Source organism: Nannospalax galili, unplaced genomic scaffold (genome assembly GCF_000622305.1).
Source record: "Nannospalax galili isolate Female #2095 unplaced genomic scaffold, S.galili_v1.0 scaffold75, whole genome shotgun sequence".
In the NCBI taxonomy this organism is placed as follows: domain Eukaryota; kingdom Metazoa; phylum Chordata; class Mammalia; order Rodentia; family Spalacidae; genus Nannospalax; species Nannospalax galili.
The window spans coordinates 4575694-4596863 of record NW_008339433.1 but is presented as its reverse complement, the minus strand read 5'-3'; the positions used below and the strand labels follow the sequence as shown (position 1 = coordinate 4596863).

General features: G+C 36.3%; 1 protein-coding gene across 1 annotated transcript in view; it reads right to left on the bottom strand.

Moving 5' to 3' along the window:
* Nucleotides 1-21170, bottom strand: part of Tenm1 (teneurin transmembrane protein 1) — an 873778-nt gene that overhangs the window by 139120 nt on the left and 713488 nt on the right. Inside the window, exons 17-18 of the mRNA XM_008833909.1 lie at nucleotides 19938-20154; nucleotides 2377-2496 (exon numbers count right to left, since the gene is read on the bottom strand). Coding sequence (XP_008832131.1) covers nucleotides 2377-2496; nucleotides 19938-20154 — 337 coding nt within the window. The remainder of the gene's footprint in view (nucleotides 1-2376; nucleotides 2497-19937; nucleotides 20155-21170) is intronic.

Sequence of the window (21170 nt, the reverse complement as noted above, 5' to 3'; positions counted from 1 at the left end):
AAAAAAATTTTTATTGAAAAAAATGTAGGAAACAGCATATCTTAAAATGAAGTGGAGATCTTCTTTAAAGGGTAAAAACTCATCCAATTTTATGTCTTACAGGGCTTTTACTGAGTTCATTATTGTATGACTGCACTAATTCAACTGTGAACCTAAAAATTTTTAGCCACTTTTGAAAGAGATGTTATCTTTGCTCTGGAAATTGTTGAATAGGTTAATGCTGTTGTAATGAAATGCTTCTTCTAATAAAAAAATAATGATTAAAAAAATAATTCTTCAAAGCAAAAAAAAAAAAATAAAATAAAAAAAGGAAAGTCTTATCACAGTCACTTTATGTCCAAGAAATGATAGTGAGATGGTCTGTGTGGTATTTGGAGCACATATATTTTGAACATATACACTCTTTAAGGAGTCTGAGAGGAACATTATTGCCAGAGGGAACTCATGCTAGTATCTGCCATCTATGTAAACCTGGTTTTAGCATTTTGAACTCAAAATGCAAAAATGGCAACAAAATCATCCTCTTTAATGGTTTTTCATAATCTAGAAATGGAAGATTTAAATTTTTTAGACATCAAGATTGTTTTACATTATATTATAAATATCAAACGATGCTCTGAAAGCTTTGTACCCAAGTTTCAAAGAAAAGGTCCATCATACCTCCATCATAGTTCATAAGAAATCAAAGAAATAATCTCTTTCTCACATAGTTGAAGATGATAACAGAGAAGCGGGTACCCACTTCCTGGTGGGTAATCTACCAAAATTCTGTCATTCATTCCAACTGGGTAAAAGGTCCATTTGAATAAATAGAAATCTCTACCCACTGGAATATTTGACAGGAAATATTGTTTCTCAAGCAGTTTTGTTAAGCTTGTTATAATAACTAGATGACTGGTTAGTAATATAATTTACATACAAATAATTTACTAAACTCCCTAAAAACAGTTCCTTGTCTTAAATAGGTTAAAACCCTCCTCCATAGAGTCTTTAATTTTTACACACATTTTCTTGACAGGCAGTTGAAAAATATAAATTCAGTGAGCTCAAGCTGAACAATTAGAATCTCTGAAGTGGTTAGGACTAATAAGGTTTGATTGCAGGTTCTTGAAATAAGATAGTCTCTCACACTGTGATAAAGCTCCCCAATAGGTCTTTTTTTGTGAGTGCTGAAGTGGTTTGTTTTGAGTAGGACATTTTAAGGGTAGCCACCTGGAGACTAGGGCACCCTAAGGCCATTATTATAGAATTCCTGAGAGTCACAAATAGCTACCTTCAAGGTGGACACATGGGCTTATTGACTCAAATATTCTGGACAAGTGTCTATCAAAGTGACAGCCACAAAAATGTTTTGTGAGTAAATCCTTTTCTAGAATGAAAAGGTTTTACTTGGAGGTCGTGCTTCCCAGGTCTCAGAGAACCTTGAGAAACCATTATAAATGTAGCAGTTGGTTTTTAATGTAAACTCACTATTGTTATATGGGCTGGCCATGCTTGTCAGTCAGTTGCAGTCACTAAGGACGTAGGCAGACTCAGGAGGAGACTTTGTTTTTGTGATGGTAGGGACCAAACCCAGGTCTTGGTACATGCTGATAAAGCCTTCTATCTATATCTCGAGTCTCAGGGATGCCACACTAAAAAAGCCTCTTAAATAAGATCAACTCTTCCTCACTCAGCAATAATCAGCTGCCAATAGTTCTTTGGCTAAGGTTAGAGCCTGCTGCCCATTTCCCCAGTGCTATGCTGGGTTTTTTATGCACTTGAACTTGCATGGGTCTAGTGCATACTGATGCCATTACTGTAAGTTCATATGAGCAAGGTCCCAGGAGCCTGTAAGACTCTGTTTCCTTATGGTCATGTATCTCCTCCCCTGGCTCTTACAGGAGGGTGCCAATGGAGGAGGGAGTATAAAGTTATTTAAGATATTTTGTATGAAATGAACAAAAAATCAATACATAAATATGCATTTAAAAATCCTCTTAATGTGTCTAAATTTTGAACTTTTAGAGAAAATCGTTTTTACCTGGTCATTTCTGAAATATTTTAGGCCTATTGTGGAAGAACAGCCTATATGTTTTTCAATTTACTGTTTATTATTGGCATCATCTCCCTAAACTTTGAGTGTAGATTTATAAATGGAATTAGATGACCACATGAGCAGCATTTCAAGAAGACGAGAATAATATCGAAATGTTAGAAATTTTGTTTAACTTAAATTAGAAATAGAGAAAATAAATGTCTTCATTGATTTTTCTACATGCAACTGAAAGGAAGGTGTACTTAGTTTCACTGTGTCACCTTGAGTGAGTCCTTGGTTTTCCCCATGGGTAAATGTCAGTACTTGGCTCCTACAATGATCAGAAGCAGCAGACATACCTTCCATCTTGCCGACTGATGGTAAACCCGTAATCACTGTGATGCAAGAAACTGACATTCACTCCCACAAGAGGGGTTCCATCTACAGCCACCACTTGACCACGAATTACACAAGCACGCCTGCAACAAAAGTCAAAAACAATCAGAAAAGTATGCTGAAATTAGAATCCAGATGTCAAACAGCAGAAACTTTGGAGAACACTCAAGTATAATGAAGAAAACAATAACTTCACCAACCCCAAATAAGTAGTAATGGCATTTTAAGGATGACATGCTTTTTATCCATCAAAGGTCAGAAAGCTAGTATTTTTAAGTTAATATTATCTGATCAGTATTATCCAATATAATGAGAATATGCAATTTCTTTTACTACACAAAGTATCCTTACGATAATATTCCATGACTTAATTCACCTCTTCTTTTAGGACATGTAGTTGTTTTTTTCATTTTTTCTGCATTAAATTTCTTATTTCCTTGGTATAGATTCATACTTGCGCAAAGATATTTGAATCAAAATTAAAATGAATCACATTAGTTAACACATAAATACCTTGGAGGTGTGACTAAACTCCCTATTGACCACTTATATCCTACCTTTTTCTGGTTTTCTAACTATAGGTAATCAGCAGTATCAAGTTTAGTGTAATTTTTATTAGGTTATACAGGTATCATTATTTTAAGGCTCTTGATACACAATGCCATAGTGCTTTGTTTAGAAAAAAATCAATCCAACAATCTTAGTTGGGATAGCTGTGTATATTTGTGTGCGTGTGTGTGTGTGTGTGTGTGTGTGTGTGTGTGTGTGTGATATGTATGTGCTTGTGGAGTTCAGAGCACAACCTTTACACAGGGTCTCTTGTTTGCTACTGAGTACATCAGGCTAGCTGGCCTGTGAGCTTTTAAGAATTCTCCTGTTTCCACATGCCATCTTCCTGGAGGATCACTGGGATTACAGAGTTGTGCTACTGTGTCTGGCTTTACATGGGTTCTGTGAATCCTGAAATAATGCTGACAAATCTCATATTCTCATGTTTGCATGCTAGGTGCTGTACCTATGGAGTCATCGCCCCAGCCCCTAGTTTGGTGAACTTTAAGTTAAAGTCTGCAATGAAGGTATGAGCTTTCACTATAATATTATTTTATGTTTAATTTAAGAGAAATATTTCTGGATATTTTCCTTTTAAATAAGTAAGTTTCATCTTTGGCAGAAATGATATCCCATTCTCGTTCCTAAATGAGGTGGTCGCTGAAGGACATAGTCCACTAAAGTGTCTATAACTTCCTGCTCTAAGTTGCCTGACAGACTGTAAAAAAATTCTATGAATGTGAAATTAAAAAAGAGGACCCTGGAATACATTTAAAGCACGGAAGGGTTTTCCACTGGTCTACCATTAACTGGAGATGTGGAGATTTTTTTCATCAAAGTCCAGTTCTAGTTTTGGCAGCTGTGAGCTCCTGTCATGAATTATGTAGCTTGAACAGGCAAGGTCAAGGAAAACTGAACAATGTCAATGATTTTTTTCTAGGGCCTTGAACATCTTTTTTTTTTTAAACAAAAACAAAAACAAAAACAAAAACAAAAACAGAAACAAATAGCACAGGGTATCCTGGGGAGTTAAATCTTGGTTTGGTTTCAAAAGTTATTTGGGCAAAAATGAATTTCCTGATTAATCCTAAGAAATTTATCTTGGGATTTTATACTCTTCTAACAAATTCAGCAAGTCGAGGCAAGTATCTGCAGGCCTATGGTACCAAAGCATCACTTGAGAATACAAACAATATGAAATAATCAAAGTCATTCCAAATAAACAAAAGATAGGTACCAGCCTCAGTTTGTTTTATGTGTTTCAGTCAATAAACCCCATTAGTAAATTCTATGGCAGTCTAAGAAGATGGTTTGAAGTGAAGTTAATAGGACTTATTCTGAATTACCTAATGCCTTTCCTTAACACAAATTACAAAACATTAGGTATTAGCCCTAGGAAAGTAGGATAATCATTCCTACTAGCATTTGGGTATTTTCTGAGCTCTTAGACCAGTACTCTTAGTTCTGTGACATGTATTTACTGGCTTTCTTCATTCTACAAGTTATGCAGATCATGACTCCGAATGATCTGTAAATTGTATGTTGGCACTTGGTTTGTCTTGTCTGATTTTTCCAACCACTGTCATTTAAAAGTTCCATTTGTTCTAATAGAGAAGTCATCTGAAGTCCTTGAGTTTTAGATTTTTGACCTAATGCTGACAAATAAAATTTCTGGTTCTAAGTACCAAGAAATTAAAATGAAGAAAATTCCTTGGTTTTCTAGAGTAAAAGCACACAAAGAAATATTTGACAAAGCAAATCTTCACAAAGCAACATTTGATGAGAGAGAGGTTAAATGGAAGAAAAGTGTGAACACTTTTCCATAGACTACTTAAGGACTGGAGCCAGGGGCCTGAAAAGAGATTCTGTTAGTGGTGCCAAATCATTTAGAATTTAGTTGTTGATCAGTTTTGGTGTGTGCACGTGTTAGCTGTGAATTTGCCAAGCCTCCAGCTAACAAGGAAGACTTCGCAGCAATAATGCATAGCTAGTGCTTGCTGATTCCCTTTAGGTAGTACAATTCTACACTCACTCATTTTATTTGCTCGCATTAATCTGGACATTGTGTCTTTCCACAGTTGTACTAGGCTCAATTATTTTTGTTTTTATTTTGTCAAGCCTAGTTGGCATTATTGTCTCATATTTTATGACAGACACAGATCTGTCTCTTCTATCTGTTGCTCTTTTATTTTCTATATGGCTTATATTTATGAAGGCTCCAGGCTAGTGAGTGAAAGACTCATAAAAGTCATCATTATTCTGTGCATTTCCCTTGTCTTTCTCTCTTCCTTCATTCTTTATCTCATTCTGAGTAGACTCGTCTTTTGACTCTCTGCTCCTTAATATTCCTCATATTTTATGAAGCACACAGATGTGTGTGATAATGACTCATCAAAGTCATCATTATTCAAGACACTTTCTACGTGTTCTTCTCATTCATTTCACTCTTCATCCATCATAATGTGAATGCACCTGTCTGTCACCCCCTTCTTTTTTATTCCTCATATTTTATGATCCACACCAACTTATAGCATGTGATAAAGCCCTGTAAAACTTATTATTCTACATTTATCAGTACTGAGCTCTTTTTGTAATGTATCAGACTTTAAATGTTCTAAGATCCCCTGTGTTTTGCTGCATTTGTTCTCATTATTTACACATTCCATGTCATCAATTTTTTTCCACAAGAATAATTCTTAGCTCCTTTTATTCCTGAACTACTAGTACTTACCATAATCATTGACCAACATTAGTTATCTAGTGTCAGTGTAAATTCTCTAAATTTTGGGATAGTATGAAAATAGTCTTTCTAATGTACAGTAACCATGCCAGATACTGCATACAGAAGAAAATCTTCTCAGGCACACCTTCTGCTTCAAAGCAAAAGCTCCCGAGTCCAATCTCTTCCTCAGGGCATACTAGCTCCAAATGGCCAGTACAGTGTATTGTGCTCTTCAGCTTCCATTTTGTGGATTTCAATTCTAAATTCAGTTTCCTAGCTGTAGCTGATACCCTTATATCTGTACTCTCCCACACCCAGCTGCTGATTCACTCAGGAAATGTAATTTCTTCATCATTCGTTTGACATGTTCTGAGTATCCTTCACAGGTCCAAGCAGCCATGTTTTCCCAAGATCCAAGCTGAGAATGTGATGTCCACGGTAGGGTTCGGCCTTTCATAAGCTCAATGCTACATTATGTGCATTTTATTTCTTTTTCCCCATTGTGGTGTCACCACATTTCATATTCCAGAGAGTACCCAGTTTCTCTCAATTGCATCAAATTTAGGCAGACCTAACTGATTTTCCCTTGGCCTGTCTCAGAGAAACATACTAAGATATTAAAATTTTGTCATGTCAAAACTGCCTTCAGGCTGAACCTGCTGGCATAGGCTTATATTCCCATCTACTCAGGAGGCAGAAGCAGGAAAAATACAAATATAAAACCTGCCTGGGATAGCAGCAAGGTCAACATCAGTCTGGGCAACTTAGCAAGTTCCTGTCTTAAAATGAATAATACAAGATTGGATGGAGATATAACTCAGTGGTAGGGCACTTATACAGCAAGTGAAAGGCCCTAGGTTCAGTCCTCAGTGACATAATAAAACAAAACAGAATAAAACCCCAAACTACCTTAATCCTGAGTCCTAGTCCTTCCAGGACCCATATTTTTTTTTCAGAAACCTAGTCCATTCAATAATATAGAGAAATATTCACAATCTTTAAAGTAGATGATAGGAGCTAGTGCCTGATTGTCATGATGCTGGTCCTGTGCGAGCAAGTATCAGCCCATTTTAACCATCTTATGTTCCTTGTGTGTATGTCTGCTGTGTGTGTGCTTGTATACTTTCAATGCCAGAAACTATGTGCTTTGCATCTTTGCCTGGGGCTCTTCCTTGAATCAGAGACATGAATGAGATGCTTTGCTTCCTTAAACCTTTAAAACAGAGGACCTCTCCCTGCTATGGTTGGTGACAGACAGTAAGATAAGTTGAACTTAGATGGCCATGTCCAATGTGACTTTTAAAACATGTGTAGAGAAGATCACCCCTTACAAATGTCTCTTTTCCTATTCTCTGGAGGATATAGCCTGCTGCCAAGCTGTCTACCTGCTGTCACTGTGCTAAAGGAGTAACCCCAAGGGAATTGCTTCTTCACTTAAACTAAATGTTGATGCTTCCAAGTGTTTGGAGTTAGATCTGAAGAACAGAGCATCTTGGGAAATGCAAACTAGAACACACTTTTCTGAAAGCCTTATTTAACTAACAAGCTGCTTGTTAGACAGCTCTGATGCAAAAGGTCTAATTCATTTTGTATTTGCTGTTTTCATGGCACAGTCAAATTATCTCTAGCCTTCAATCAACTCTTGGTTCCATTGTCCTCTGTCCTTATTTGTTGTCTTTTGTCTTCTCTGTCAAACTTCCAATATTCATTCAACACCTCTGGCAACAGTATTAACCTCATGCACAGAAGTTGGTTTGAAAAACAAGGATGAAATCTAAATTGCTGAAAGAAGATGTAATTTACTGCATTGTTTTTCTGATTAAACTCTTTCATAAGGAAAATAAAGTTCAGGGCCAGAGAAGTTACAGCTATTTGCTTTTGTTGCTAACAGGAGCATAAGCAACCCTTGAAGGGTAATACTGAAAATCAAGGGCCTCAGCAGCAGGGGATGTAGCAGTAGGTGGTAAGGTTAAGCTACTTTCACCATAGGAACAGATGAACTCCCTTCCACAAGCTGGGCACGCTACACAAGATGTTTTTGCATTGAGAAGGCCTGGACTGAGAGAGGTCACACAAATTTTCATCTTCAGTGTTTGAATCTTGCCCTCTACATTCTTTGTTTAGTAGTCAGTTGGTTCGAGTCTTCAAGACACAGAGACAGACTACGTGCACTGTGAGCATTCCTGTGACATCTTCAACATGGCTTATTCATACCATAAATCCTGCATTTAGTCACTTTCATTCAGGTTAAAACATTGTTTCTGAAGCCTTACTGGAATCTAAATATGTCTGAGTGATTGGAAGAAAGACTTAATGATGTTTCTCTTATCCATTGCCATCACATAATGAATAGAAAAGCCTTCAGAAAGCACTTATGGGTTAGGGTGTCAGTCCTAACTCCTCTCTGGTAATCTTTCTGTTCTATAGGCCAGTGATTCACATTCTTGGTGGTATATCCCAAAGCCCTGGGAGACTTGCTGAAATGCAGATTGGATTTAGATGGGCATGCCCACAGAGTTTCCGATATGGTTATGTCTGATATGAAACGAGAGAATGTGCACATCTAACAAATTCCTAAGTGCTGCTGATCTTGTGAATGGAAAGGCCAAACTCTGAGAAGTGTTGCTTTAATGAAAGCAAGATTATCACCTAATCAGCCATTTAAGGTGTATGAACTCCTGCGGAAGAAGACAGGAAGCATAAAACATAAAAGGGCAGGCAAATCAACAAATGGTACACAGTGTTACTATTATGAAATCTGTGACATGAATTTTTACTCTTCCACAAAAGCTTCTGGACAAAGGTTCGCAACAACTGTTGTTTGGGGAGTCATGTTGAAATGATCATGACAAAGTGATGAGTGAACCAGAAAATGAACTGTGGGGCCCCTTCTAATCCAGAGACTATAAAATGGAAATGCTTTTAACCCAATTTATCTGTTCCAAGTAAGTGTTACTGTCTCCCCTTCTTCTATTGTTCTCATTATACAGTGCTTGTACTCATGTTTTCTGCCCTTGTCACATCCTGCCTGCAATGACAGTTATAGATCTCTTGGCCTTTCCTTTTAGATAGCCACTCCAGGGCGAGGACTGTGTGATTTTCCTGTCTGTGTCCTTCTTAGTGCCTGGAGTACACCATATGTGTTCAAGAACAATGAATAGAATTTCAGCTTCAATATTGTTTCTCTAAAGTTGTAAGGCACACAATGTATCCTGATGGTGCTGCTTCAAGGGATACAGAGACTACTTTGAGGTTCCTGTGTGACAGATGCCTTACAGTTCATTTGTTAGAAGCCGACATTCTGGATTGTGCATTACAACGTTCTCAGAGAGTTTGTTTGATAATTGACTGCTTCAGGGAATTAAATGGTATCTGTGAGTTTAGGCAGAATGAATGAACACTTCTTCTTAAACGCTTAATTTATGCACCCTAACTTCATCATTCCTTTATATATTATCATATAATTACTATTTGATATTTCATAATTTAAATACATCTGAGATTTCTAATATCTAGATTCTTTGGGGGGTAGTATTCAACAGAATACATGCTGTTTTTGATATATATTATCTAGGATGGTACGGCACCATGAAATCACTTAATGTTACAGCATAAACCCATGTTCATGTTAAAAAATGTGAACACAGTGCATGTTCGTTTGCAAATCCAATAAAATCTCATTAGATTTTGCTTAAATATAGCAAGCTGATTTAATCCTACTCCATCGGTCACTAGCCCAAATAAATAATACTAACCAAGTGGGTATCATTAAAAGCAGCTGGGAGCATTACCCATCAACATTCCGGGGCTGTGGGAGAGCTGGTGCTATTGAAAATGCAGATAGCTTTTTAAGCAGAATTATTTTCCTCATGGCTAGTGATGTTTCAAGTAAAACAAAATGGGGGCACTCACCCTGAGGTACGGTGGCTATTTTCCCATCTGCCCTGGTAATTGCTTGTCACAAGTAGGCTTGCTTTGGATGCCTGAGATCCCCAAAGTAATGGGAAAAAGATCAAGTGTTTTGAAGCAATAAGAAAACTGACGACACAGTCACATTTTCAGTACTGAGTAAGTGCCAGTTTGTTTCATTTAGATACATGATTATTTTTGTCTAGAATTTGAGTCCTGAAATATTTGTCCTGTAAGCCCTTGCATCAAGTCTTGAATAGTCTGAAGTAGATTCGTTATATCTTATTTTTTTTTTGGTTTGTTTGCAGATTGCTTCTTGTAAACATTATTCAAATATCTATTTTTGCAATCAGTGTTATGGGGTTTTATTAACCTCGTTAACCTCTCTTGTCATTCTCTGTGGACCTGACTTTCAAGTAATAGACAGTCATTAAATACAAGGCAGTCCCTCCTTGTTGGCACTCTCCTGGCATGGATTACTTTTCCTGCTGTAAGGAAAGTGAGGCCTACCTCTAGCTTGCTAGTAATAACCATTGCAACCCCCCCGACCAAACAGAATTATTCTTGGCTTTATTTAGTCCTTTTGTAAAATGGCAATCACAGTTCTTTCCTGTCTTCTCACCTGCCACCTTACAGAGATTTTTTTTTTAGTAATTTTATTTATTTTTATTTTTTGTGTATGAGTGTATTGCCTGCATGTATGTGAGTGCACCCATGTCATACAATGCCTGTGGAGGTCAGAAGAGGGTGTCAGATTCATACGCAGGTGGAGCTATCCATAGGAAATCATTACTTGGACAAATATACCAACCACCAAACACTTTCTAAGTGTAGCACATGTAGTGGAAATTAGCTACAGAATATAATTTTTTTTTACTTTAAGTTACATTTATTTATTTTGTGTTCGTGTCTATGTATGTGGGTTGGGTGCATATGTCCGTATACATATGGAAGTCAGAGGGCAATTTCGAGGAATCGATTCTTTCCTTCAGTTATGTGGGTCCCAGTGATTTAACTCAGGTTGTTAGGCTTGGCAGCAAGTACCTTTAACGTCTGAGGCATTTTGCCTGCCCAGATACAGAATATTCTTGCATTGACTACCCTTTCTAGGGACAAATTGACATTATTGAATCAACTAGAGAGTGATTGAAAGCACATAGTACAACTGAGATACAGTAATAAGGATTTGAGCCTTTTTATTTTGGACCTTAATCTGTAAGATATATAAAATATTAAAAATAACATTTCACGCTGACTTGTAATTCTATTAACAATGAAAATTATTAAGTATTTCAGAATATCTGAGTTTCAAAACTTCATAATCAACAGCTGAATAACGTTTTGAAGATTTCTGCTCTGATTTCTTTCCTTCTTCTTTGCCCAAGAGCACTTGCAAAGGAGTGAAAGTCACACATTCTTTCATTTTGGTACCTTTAGGTGTTGACTGCTGATTTCAGTAGCTAGTCAGCACTATAAATCTGGGAACCTTCAGCACTTTGTAATTTTTAAAATGTGTCTTGAACATGTGTTTCCTGAATTTTAGAATGAGACAAAATAGTTGTCTGAAAAATCAGGAGATCTTGCCTTCACATAGGTAACACCTTCCACACAAATGAGATCAAAGTGCTTTATTAACAACCATCAACAACCTTACTTCCCATTTAGGACAACAACCACAGAGGAGATAAACAAACAAGCTTGCTCAGGAAAAGCATGACTGAAATAGACTCACAAGGAACCATGCATGCTTAAGCCCAGCCATACTTTGATAGTTTTCCTGGATGTGGGAACGTTATGGGCAGTGCCTCTTTTTAGAAAGAAAGCTGAACAGAATGCAAATTTGAGGATGTTGACGCTCTATGGGATATTTTCTTAGTCTATTCAATGTTTTTAGCAATTGTTGGTTTGCGTGTTTATCAACCCCTAGTTGTATACAAGGTATGATGTTTTTCATGTTCCTAGATTAAAAATACACAAAACCCTGCCACTCACAAATACACCTAGAGTTTTTTTTCAAGCAGATTCATGAAAAAGTTAAGCACAAAGCCTATGATTCAAATTTTGACCTCAGCATAATTGCAAATAATTATATTGTAGGCTTTTTTGGAGTTACTTGAAGATGCATAATACCAAATGCTAATTCTGTAGATGTTTCATTCTATAATAATATGCATTCTTAAAAACCTCTGAAATACTGGCTTTACTTTTTTCTTTTTTTTTATAATTTCATGTCAATAAGTGGTTGCTACATAATGAGTTTCTTCTAGGTTCAACTAATTGATAAAGTTTGGCTATTTTATTCCTCTTTCATGATTAAATGGTTTAGGACTGCAGCTGATTTTCTCTTTGTAAAGCTTACTCAATTTGTCTGAGGTATTCAGATTATTTCAATGTCTTGAAGGGCAGGGCCCCCAACTATATATCGTATATATCAGTAAAACCTAGTATAGTAACTGGTAGGTAGTAATTCCTTGAGATAGTTTTGCTTTACCTTCTCATTGCACATAATGTCACAGAATCTTAATTCAACAGGACCTAAAAGTCAATAGCATCCTCAGTTTGTGTGAAAATCTATTGCATAAAGTTCCAGCTGGTAAGAAATATTCATGTCTAAATCACCTAGCACATAGATGAACACTACAAGGGCTCTGATCTATTGTTACCTCTGTAGGGAAAATTCTCTGGACTGCTCTGTCAAAAATGATCTTTCTTGGTCTCTGAATCTTTTTTTTTTTTAAATCTCACTTGACAGCACTTATTCCTTCCGCACATTTCTCTTATTCGTTATAGTCTGTGTTCTTTGCTATACTGAAGACATATTGTCCCCTATAGCCCAGAGCCTAGGAGAGTGTCTATCACTGAATGAACAAATGAACCAAGTAAATGTTGTAATGTTCATAAATCTCAACTGAAACGGTTATCAATCCTCTCCAATATGAGTTACCTTGAAAGAAACTGTAGGATCTATCATGATAAAATGACTCCAAAGTGCAGTTAGTGGGATTTTTTATTATGGGAAATGATAAATTGTTATGATTTATGTTTTTCTTTGAATTCATTTGCTTAGTATAAAAACTTTAAGTTGTAGTAAAATTTAGAACCTAAATGTCAAAGGATAAAACTGCTTGCATATAGGTAAGCTGTTGTCTGTGTAAATAGGCTTTGTATGTTTCTTGCAAGTCATCAATAATCTCTTTTGTGTGTCAATTTCTACAGCCCTTTGTACTCACCAGAATCAATTAGTACCATCTCTGTGATAGTCCTGAAAACTTCCGGGTTAGTTTCAGTTCTGTAATCATTTAATGACTGTCTTATTTGTTAGGATACCTCTTGTCTGATATCAATTTAGGTTACATATCTGCCTCATAAAATCACATCACCTGAATTTGAGATGATGGAGTTGAAGAACTACAACTTCCCTGGGGAACCTAATTTTCCATGATCCACCAAACTTACTGCAATATATAAATATTTTAATTATGTATGCATTTGCTTGATATTTTGGAAGAGCTGGGGCCGAACCGCAGGCTTGCACATGCTAGATATGTACACTACCACTGGACTATATGCCAAATGCCTTATTTTTAAGTGGACTATAATATGATAATTTAACACATATTGTGTAATTATTGACTCTTGATATTTGACTCCTTCTGCCTCTAGAATACAAACTCTGTGATTGGAAAGACTGTTTTTTTTTTCTGTGTGATTCCATCTACACAATTCTTGGTGCAGAGTAAGTTCTCTAGAAATATTTATTGAAGGAATGAATGAATACAAACCCTTACCACTATTGAAAAATGAATCACTATCAGGGCATTGCTTTGCATTAAGAATGGCAGAAGAATATGATAACTCTTCTTTCTCTTTCCAAAGACAAAGTTATACATTACTCTGGAAATACTAAAGTTTTAATAAAATATAAACTCAAAAAGTAATAAGTATGTGTCAAGTGTGGTTACTGTTAAGTCTCAGCCTTCAGTCAAGATCAGCAGCTTCTGCAACAGTGATCATCTTCCTGCAACCTTCCTTTAACCTCAGTCTTAGTCAATAGCTTGTTTTGCCATTTACAGAATTTCAATAGTGTACATCTTCAGCCCAACCAAGAGCAGAAAAGCACGTTTTATTAAACAAGCTATGATAGGTAATTATGGCTATCACCAGGTAATATGACTAATCAGGAGCAAGAATCAAAATTTTATTATTGAATAGGATAGAGTAAAAGAGGAAGAGAGCTTGGATAAGAAAAGAGCTTGCCAGGAATTAGAGGAAATGCTTGAGGCATTTCTAGGACCTCAGATTGTTTGGGGCCACCTCTCTTGTTTTTTAGAGAGTCAAAATAATGGTGCATGCCACAACGAGCCCATTAACAGCAGGATTCCTACAATTTCTTCATGTTGCTTCTTGTTGCTTAACATTTTTCTTGGTATTGAATTTTCATTATCTATCCCATTGAAGGCAGGAAGAATTATTGATACTTACAGAGTTATGAGTGATGTCAATTATTGGCAGGCTATGACAGTGATGGAAGCTTTTATAAGTTAAAAATGAGTAATTACTTTGGTACTGCTATATAATCACTTCATCTATTATGAGTTTGATTTCTGTGCTATTTAGAGATTTGAAATCGTACCTTTAGGCTGGTTTTACATTTGAGAATTGGTTTACTTAAGGTCTTAATAACATCTTTTAGTTCTATGCAACCAATATATTGCCAATTTTATTGGCAACTGTGAGAAGAGCACTTGGACTTCAAAAATATTGCAACTAGGCCAGGCATAGTGATTCACACTTACAACTTGGTACTCAGGAGGTGGAAATGAAGCTATTAGAAATATGAGGCTATCCTTGTCTGCATGAGTTCCTGTCTTGAAAATCACTGCGACTAAATCATTCAATGAAATATTCATTCATTTTGAACTTTCTTTGAGACGTGTTTGGATCTGGGGATATGCTGGCATGTTAGATGAAAAATTCATTAATACTTCTCTCACCAAGAAGTGGGACCCATGTCTTCCTCTTTGAATCTAGCAAACCATTGACTGCTTTACTAATAGCCTATGCCACAAATGATATTGTGACAATTTCTATGTCCACCCCTTAAGAGACTGGCATCTTCTGTTTCTGTCTCTTTGGATGCTTACTCTTAGAGTGATGAGTCATTATATAAAAGCTTTATCAAATCCCATGTTGCTTGCTTGTCATTCCAGTAGGAGACCCAAGAAGACAATAGAGATGCTGAATATAAAGAGAAAAATTCACAGCAATTCTTATTGTTTCAGTCTGACTCATTCTAACTGAGACCCCAAACACAATGGAGCAGAAAAAAAGTCATTTTGACCATGTCATAACTGAATCATAACAAAGAGAATCATAAGAAATAATAAGAAAATATTTCAATCCACTACTCGAAGTAGTTTGCCAGACAGCAATAGATACTCTAAACAATGAGAGAGTAAATCTATCTTGGTCCTTGTCCTCACAGAAGTTAAGATTAAAGAATGAGATAATTCAGAGCTAACAATATGCATATCAATGTGAATCAAGAAATTACAATGCAGCAACCCTATAAAAAATTAGAACTAGAAGAAACCCACTATCTTGCTTAACTTCATTTTTCTTCATAGCTCATTAACAATGTTATGTGCCTAGTGCTATGCTAGGTTTGGTTCCAGTCCTAGAGCTTTTCAAATAAGGGTAGACATATACACCAGCAGTGAACAGAAGAGGCCTCCACAATTGTATTCAGCAGCACTAATGTAAAAATTTACATCTTTGTATTTTAATTTTTATAGATTTATTGTGTGTGCATATACATATGTGTGCAGGTGCACATTTTCATTTTTTTTTGTGTGTGTGTAGGTCAGAAGACTACTTTGGGGGAGTCGTTTTTATACTTCCACTCTTTTGGGGCAGGGTTTCTCTAGTTTCTGCAGTTGTACTGTGTACATGAACTTCTGGCCATGGGAGTGCAGGGATTATAGATGATAGTTACTCCATCTGAATGTTTACATGGGTTTGGGGAATGGAACTTAGGTTGCCAGCCTTGCACAGCAAGTGCTTTAACACCATGAGCTATATTTCAGTTCTAAACTTCAGGTTTTAAAGTGTTCTTGAAACTGGTGGCAGTTGAGAAACATAATGATCAAGCATTCTTATCTTAAAAATAGGTCTTTGTCACTGTGGTGGGACCTGGATTATCTGACATTATGTTTGGTTGTATGTAAAACACCATAAATTAAGACACACTTCCCTAGATATTTTTATTAGTCTAATGTATGTGGCAAAGTATGCACCAACATATTGGTGAAGTATAAATGGGTACTCAGTGTACTAAGGGTAGAATTACTATTACACTAACATAATTTGTATCTCAATTCCACTCAACTTTTTTTCTCTTTGTGAGCCAACATAATAAAGGTTCTGAAATTAAGTCAAATGATAACAGATATGTATTGGCAATTAGGAAAAGAAATCGAACCCCTGCCATATACTTTTGAAATCTTTCCAAGGAAAGCTACAGAAATTGCATCAGCCAGAGGTCATAAATTTAAATGCCAGCAGGGCAACACATGGCATCAGAAGAGAAGGAGGTGAACCAGGAATAAGGGAAACAGTGGTGAACTAGAGGTGTAACGTACCATTCTGAGGAGCTGTTGAGACTCAGCTCCAGGCCATCGAAGTTGTGTCTATGTGCCTGGTATTGCTCAGCTTTGTGAATTTTCTAGAGATATTTGATATCCCAATTTTGCATTTAGTCTTTCAGTTTCTATATGTCAGGCTAAGCAAAATACATCTGTGGGATAATTTTCAACAGCCCCTGATACATATATTTGATACAAATATTTGACACAGATTGTTGTGGAGATCATCCTCTCATGGTTACAAAATAGACAAATGAATTTGGCTAGACCTTACTGTTGGTGGTTGCACTAACCCTGGTAGGACTGCGTGTTTTAAATGCATTTCTCCATTAGTGAGTGCAATGTCTGGCTTTGCAAATTACTGCTGTCATTTAGTTTAATGTACTCTTGTTTTTACATATTTATAAAAACCTTCTACATTATTAATAGTGATTAAATGCTTAGACACTGAAGATCAATAATGCTTCTGTTCACCTATTTACATAATTAAAATGTAATAAGTCATACAAGGCACATAAACTGTGGGTTACTTCGTAGTCATGTTTGATGTAGACTGAAGAAAAAGAGACGTGAGGTACTAGGTAAGTTGTATTTAGGAAAAAAAGATCATTGAGCTGAGTTTCCTGAAGACTTTCCCATGGGCAAGTTGCAGGTTCACAGATATTACAGCATCATGGAGCACAGAAGATACATACTCCATGTGCTTTCACATGCTACTATAGCTAATTCTGTATAGCAAAAGCTAGTCTCCTTTGGATGCAAAAGGATGAATAACTAACTTTTGCCTGTCCTTGTAAGCCTTAGTCACCTATATGGCACTATCTATAGATCCAAAGGCTTCTGATTGTGGCAGTCCTCGGCAGCATGTCATGGGTCATGCTTTGCCCATGCACAAAACATGTGGAAGTGTTCCCATTAGCAATGTTTTCTTTACCTGTCTACCCGGCTATCTTTCTTTCAGTTATGGAGCAAAAGAAAAAAAGAAAAGTGATTTGGCTAATTATGGCATGTAAGTGTCCAGATTTATCTGAGTGGAGCCAGTCCACAAGTAAGGATGCCCGAGTCTTGGTTCTTTTTAGAGTCAATGTGCCAGATTTCTGAGGAGCTATCATGGCATAGCACAGGGCTTTAAAGATTAGGCTCTCAGTATTAGTCTGCCTGAATTCAAATCCAGTCTCTGACATTCATTACAACTTTGTGCAGTCACTTACTTAACATTTCAGCTCTTGTATCCACACCTGAAAAGTGAAACTGAATAAACCATACCATGGAAAGTTCTTGTGATGATTAGATGAAATAACACAGGTCAAAGACTAGTATGAAGTCAGACAGACAATAAGTACCCAATGACATCTGCCATGTAGCAAAATGCCCATTTCATGCCACTCAGTTGTGGTCATCTACAAAGAAGCAGTTTATTAGCATTGATTCAAAGTTTGTAGGTAATGCCTTTGAGATATATTAAATTGAAGTTGATTTTATACAGTGTTTGGGTTTAAGTTTCTTAAGTTGACCCATATGTCATTTATCTAGGGTAAAGTTGGTTCATGTCGCTAGACTTATTTAAGGACAAGTTGAAATGGGACAGCTATGGCATAACGGAAAGTTTACAGGAGTTGCTATAATACAAACTTGCTGTCTATATGATTTGGCGCAAGTTATTTAGTCTCTTGGAACCCTAGTTTCCTCATATATAAAATGTATGAAATAGAATTACCTACTTCACAGGGATACTGTGTGCTAATAAAATGAAATGATGTGTGCTTGAGTGCTTTGCAAACAGAAAGGTAACATACAAGTGTAGGGGAGGGCCTGTAATTGTTATTATTTACATATGTGATTAGAATTGGACTTATTTTGCTGAAAGGTCATATGAAGTAAAAATGATTTTTGTTTCTGTTAGAGAAAATGCAGTTGAATTGTCTTATTCAGGTACATTCCTTGGAAAAGGCTCACATCTTTTTTGACAGAAAGAAATGTAATAGCTGAGATCATTTGATCAAGGGGACCCAACATTCTGAATTTAAGTGACTTGAGAGCCAAATGATAACATGGCCCATTTTACAAAAGAATGGGGTGGGAAAACCTAAACCAGGAGGGAGAGAAGGGCATTAACCACCACAAGTAATAGTTTTGTTCAGTGCATGAGCACCTAGGAAGTGCTCTGAAGCATGGAGCTGAACTGCAAGGGTTTCAGTTTGTCCTGACTTCCAAGGTTACACCCTGCTCTGGGTCAAAACAACTTCTATCCTGTCACTCTCAGATACTGACTTTCTCCCCTCACTTGAATTCAATGTGTCATTTAACATATCTTCATGTCATGAAGGTTATTTCTCTCATTTCTTCCTCATACCTCTTTGTGGACTGACTTCTTCCCAAATATGGAGAGAGCTATGAGTTGACTTACCCTCCACCTTAAATATGAAAATGAGAATAATGGCTGTTTCCTATTCTTTTTGTTCTTTGGTATATATAAATACATCTCCTGTACTTAAATAATTATGTTGGTTACATCCCATCGGAAAGGTGGTTCAGAGTTGTTATGGAGCTGGGAGAAAAATTTCAAAGTGGGGATCAGTGAATTTCCTGGTGGAAGGCAAATGTTATCCAGATTCCCTAGGAGAAAAAAGTCTTTCTTGTGGTATGTTGACATTTGGTGTGGTATTTTGTCAGAGACCTAAAAGGTCACAGTCATGCAATAATATAAGTAAGGAAGAAAATTTTTAGTTTCAACCAGAGTTCCAATAGTCAAACAAAGGGAAAGGAGGCGAATGAGATTTTCATGCACATCTTTATTTTTTCCCCTTTCTACTGTATACTGATTTTCACTGAAGTGTAGTTTTCTTAGATTGTCAATGGTGTCAATATAAACTCTTGAAGAAATACTTCCTGGAGACTGATAATGCCCTCTAGTTAGCAGCTGAGTGAATGAGATGTACACAGAAGCCCCTAGACAAAAACTTTTCTTTTTTTTTTTTTGCTGTTAAAGATTATTGTTGGCAATAGTTTAGGAAACCAGTGGAGCAACAACATATAGAACAGACCAAAGAGGACCTTTTAAGACCTGAAATAATTAGACTTAATGACTTACCTGCACCTAGTGCTGATTGTTAAAAATGACTTCCCTACACCTAGTGCTGATTGTTAAAATTTATCATTGTTGAAGATAAAGGCATTGGATATCAATGAATAAATGCTCGTTATTATATTTCAAATAAGTTGATTATAATGGGTTGGGCCTCATATTCTCAGCTCTTTAGGGACAATTCATGTATTTGAGCCTTCTAGGAAGATGGATTTTCTCAGACTTGAATTTCACATTAGATGTCAAATTCACTTAACCCATTTACCTGGAAATATTTTTCATCATGAAACAATACCTAAAATTTAGTTTTTGAAATTCAAGTGTTTTTGAAGGAACAAATCTAGAAGCTAATTAGTAAATTTGTACATTGAACTTCCCTTTTGCTCTTAAAGACTCATATACACACATGTATAAACACCTCCATAAATTTTATGACACACAATCTCTAGAAATGAGTCATTTTAAAAACTAACAACAGTGAGGGCAAGTTGTAAGAAAGATATCAGTATGTGTTGCGTGACATAGGAAACAACGTGCTGTTTAGACAACATCTTTCACGGTGAAGGAAAATCATGACCGCTGTTTAACTAAGAAATAAAAGAAATTCATGTATACCTGCTGTCAAATGAGATGTCTTGAGGAATAACATGAGTACTATCCTTGCCAATAAGAAACTTAATTCGATCATAGAAGAGTCTTGCAGTGTGCTGGGAGAAGAGGGGCTGGCTTTGCTGGATGAGGTCAAGAGGATCTGGTGAGCCCTGACAGAGTGGGCTTACATAACAGTTGCTTTGTTGACAACAGTCTGGGTCCACACAGTCAGTCAAACCATCTGGAAAATAAAACAAATCAATATTGGCATTTATCTTCAAGAAAAACAAAATAGTTTTGCCAGGCATCATGGTGCCTGCCTTTAATCCTAGAAATCCGGAGGAAAACGCAGGCAGATCTCCGTGACTTTGAAGTTAGTCTGGTGTACTGAGTGAGTTCCAGGCCAGCCAGAGCTACATAGGAAGACACTGTCTCAAACTGAAAACCAAAACAAAATCTCACAAAACGATAAAAAATCTCCAAATATAGTTTAAATATGCAAGACAGAGAATGATATTAATGTGTGGATAGCTATTTTGAGATCTGAACCAGTTATATTTGCATGTTTTTCAGGAATTTTTATTCACTGGGTTTTTATGTCACTTCAGAGAAATTAACAATATTTTATTTATAAATATTTCTGTTTGGAATTTTCTAGCATTAATTAGCTGGAGACCATAGTTTGTATAGTTACAATGTAGCTGGTAGAAGTATCTTTCAATGAGAACATTCCTTCAGAATGGAAATTTTTTTTGTAGTTTTTTTAAAAAAAAAATAGTCCTCACACTTCGTCCATGTATCTGTGAACATTAAATTATTTAGTACGTTGCAACCTGATTTTATTTGCACTTAAAAAATCCTCTTAATATTATTGTCTACTGGCAATTCTCAAAATAGAGGTTGAGATTTTTATGGTGACAAAATACATAGGGCAGCAATTTCCAAAAGAGCAGTCAATTACTGGGGAGCTTATTAAGTATGCGTATATTTGAATTCCTCCTACTGAACCACAATTTCTTGTTAGCCCAGGATCATGCATGCTTAATATGTGTGGTTCCGAAGCATACTAACTTAGAAGAACCCTTTTTGTCCGTAGGAATTTACGTAAGCAGTTAGGATTTATGCAAATATTGCTAAACCAGAGAAATATCGATATGATGAATCACTCTTTCCGTTTCTGTGTTTTCATCATTTGCACTAGACTCCTGAATGCATTGTTCTTTGAAGGAAAGGAAATCACATAAAGGCTTTACTCTT